Genomic DNA, 2,264 nt, shown 5'->3' with positions numbered 1-2,264 from the left:
CGCTACTTAAAATAGGTGGCGCTATAGAGTTCTCTGAAGAGGCAATATGCTCATCTGTCAAGGGTTTCATCTGAATCAGGCATCACAATAACCCCCATTGCAAGTGCTCAGATAGTGTATTTGCATTTCACAGAGTGCAGCTCTAGATATAAGGGGGCTCAGAGCTCAGGACCCTACATTCTGCAGCAGAGATCACCTGCTCCTGGTACTTCACCTGAGGATACTTCTCCCTGCCATCATGCAGCCTACTCCCATCTTCCCAGGGCTTGGCCATCACTTGGCTCAGGCTCCTGCTCTGCCAGCGGCCATTCAGGACCAGAAGAGTCTCAAGAAAGCCTTTGATATTGACTCAATACTATCCAGAGAAAACAGACCGGCTCCCCAAGTCATTGTGGAGGAACCTGGATGGCAGATGCCCCCTGCACCTCATGGCTACTCCTATGGGGCCATGTCCTACCCTCCAATATTTCTCTGCCAACCTGCAGCCTTCCATGGCCATGCCCAGCCCCAGCAGCACTATAGACCTCATTGGAGGGTGCCGATGTCCGTACCCCCTGTGCAGCCACAGAGGCGAGTCCACATTCCTCATCTTGTTATATTAATTCTATATAGTTAGTTTTGGTGCAAATAATATATAATATATCTTTACAAAAAGTTGGTTAGATCAGGAGAGATGTGGCTTTTTATTCTTCAGGATAAGAATTGCTGAATCTTGTATTTCTCACATCAGAACAATCATCTTGGATTTCACTTGTAGAAGTTGTAGCTCTGTGTGCTCCAGTCCTAGGATCTCTCCTTCCTTTTTTCTTGCCTGTGGTAACAGCGCCACCTTCTGCTTCTTCCAGGATATATGTCCTTCAACTGTCCCAAAGAATGTCTGCCCTGCAAGACGGGACCCTCCAAACTGAAGAGGATTAGGACGGTCTTCACTCCAGAACAGCTGGAAAAGTTGGAGAAAGACTTCCCGAAGCAGCAGTACATGGTTGGGACAGAACGAGTGGACCTCGCTGCCACACTTGGCCTCACAGAAACCCAGGTAAGAACTGGCACATGTACTCTGTTATTATTATTATTATTATTATTATTATTAATAATGGTTATAGCGCCATTTATTCCATGGCGCTTTACAAGTGAGGAGGGGTGTACATAATAAAAACAAGTACAATAATCTTGAACAATACAAGTCATAACTGGTACAGTAGGAGAGAGGACCGTGCCCGCGAAGGCTCACAATCTACAAGGGATGGGTGAGAATACAGTAGGTGAGGGTAGAGCTGGTCATGCAGCGGTTTGGTCGATCGGTGGTTACTGCAGGTTGTAGGCTTGTCGGAAGAGGTGGGTCTTCAGATTCTTTTTGAAGGTTTCGATGGTGGGCGAGAGTCTGATGTGTTGTGGTAGAGGGTTCCAGAGTAGGGGTGATACGCAAGAGAAATCTTGTATACGATTGTGGGAAGAGGAGATAAGAGGGGAGTAGAGAAGGAGATCTTGTGAGGATCGGAGGGTGCGTGTAGGAAAGTACCGGGAGATGAGGTCACAGATGTAAGGAGGAGACAGGTTGTGGATGGCTTTGTACGTCATGGTTAGGGTTTTGTACTGGAGTCTCTGGGCAATGGGGAGCCAGTGAAGGGATTGACAGAGGGGAGAGGCCGGAGAGTAGCGCAACTATTGTTCTCAACTTGTGCCCTTTTAGTTTGGCAATGCATTTTTATTTTAGCTGAACATATTTGCTTTGTAACATATGGGTCACAGTGCTGTAACAGCGACCCATATTATATAGAGTGTCTCACATTTTCTTTAGATCCAAGTTCTCAACAATGTGTTCCCCTTTCTTCATTAGGTGAAGGTCTGGTTCCAGAATAGAAGGATTAAGTGGAGGAAACAAAGTCTGGAACAGAAGAATGCCAAGCTCTCCCAGTTTGGAGTCCTTCCCAAAGAACCACCAGCTTCAGACACCAGAGATTGAAGGAGAGGATGAGGTGGATGTAGGTCAGTAGATCTCCATCACCTTTTCCCTTGACAATTAGGGAAGAGTCACCCGGTCACATGACTTTGATAAAGGTCACAATAAAGTGCACAGACTGGCCGGCGGCTCTCCCAACCCCTGTGTAGCAGCATGAATTTCTATGCAGCTTCCATGCTTCAGTCCGGAGAGCTTATGGCTAGCCCAAGGGTTGCAAACCCCATCCGAGGTATACGGCCATCGGGCTTTTCTCCAAATGTGGAGGAGTCTGCAGACAACCTAAGGATGATGCAGTCTTGCCAAA

General features: G+C 47.2%; 1 protein-coding gene across 1 annotated transcript; it reads left to right on the top strand.

Annotated features, from left to right (window-relative positions):
• Window positions 1–238: 238 nt before the first annotated feature.
• On the top strand, window positions 239–1,963 carry LOC143800955 (homeobox protein not2-like). Its single transcript, XM_077281221.1, is given in 4 exon segments — window positions 239–529; window positions 531–570; window positions 846–1,036; window positions 1,838–1,963. Coding segments are annotated over 4 exon segments (648 nt in total).
• Window positions 1,964–2,264: the final 301 nt, after the last annotated feature.

Source organism: Ranitomeya variabilis, chromosome 1 (genome assembly GCF_051348905.1).
Source record: "Ranitomeya variabilis isolate aRanVar5 chromosome 1, aRanVar5.hap1, whole genome shotgun sequence".
In the NCBI taxonomy this organism is placed as follows: Eukaryota; Metazoa; Chordata; class Amphibia; order Anura; family Dendrobatidae; genus Ranitomeya; species Ranitomeya variabilis.
Note: the sequence above shows the minus strand (reverse complement) of the source record. Positions and strands in the feature narration are given on the sequence as shown.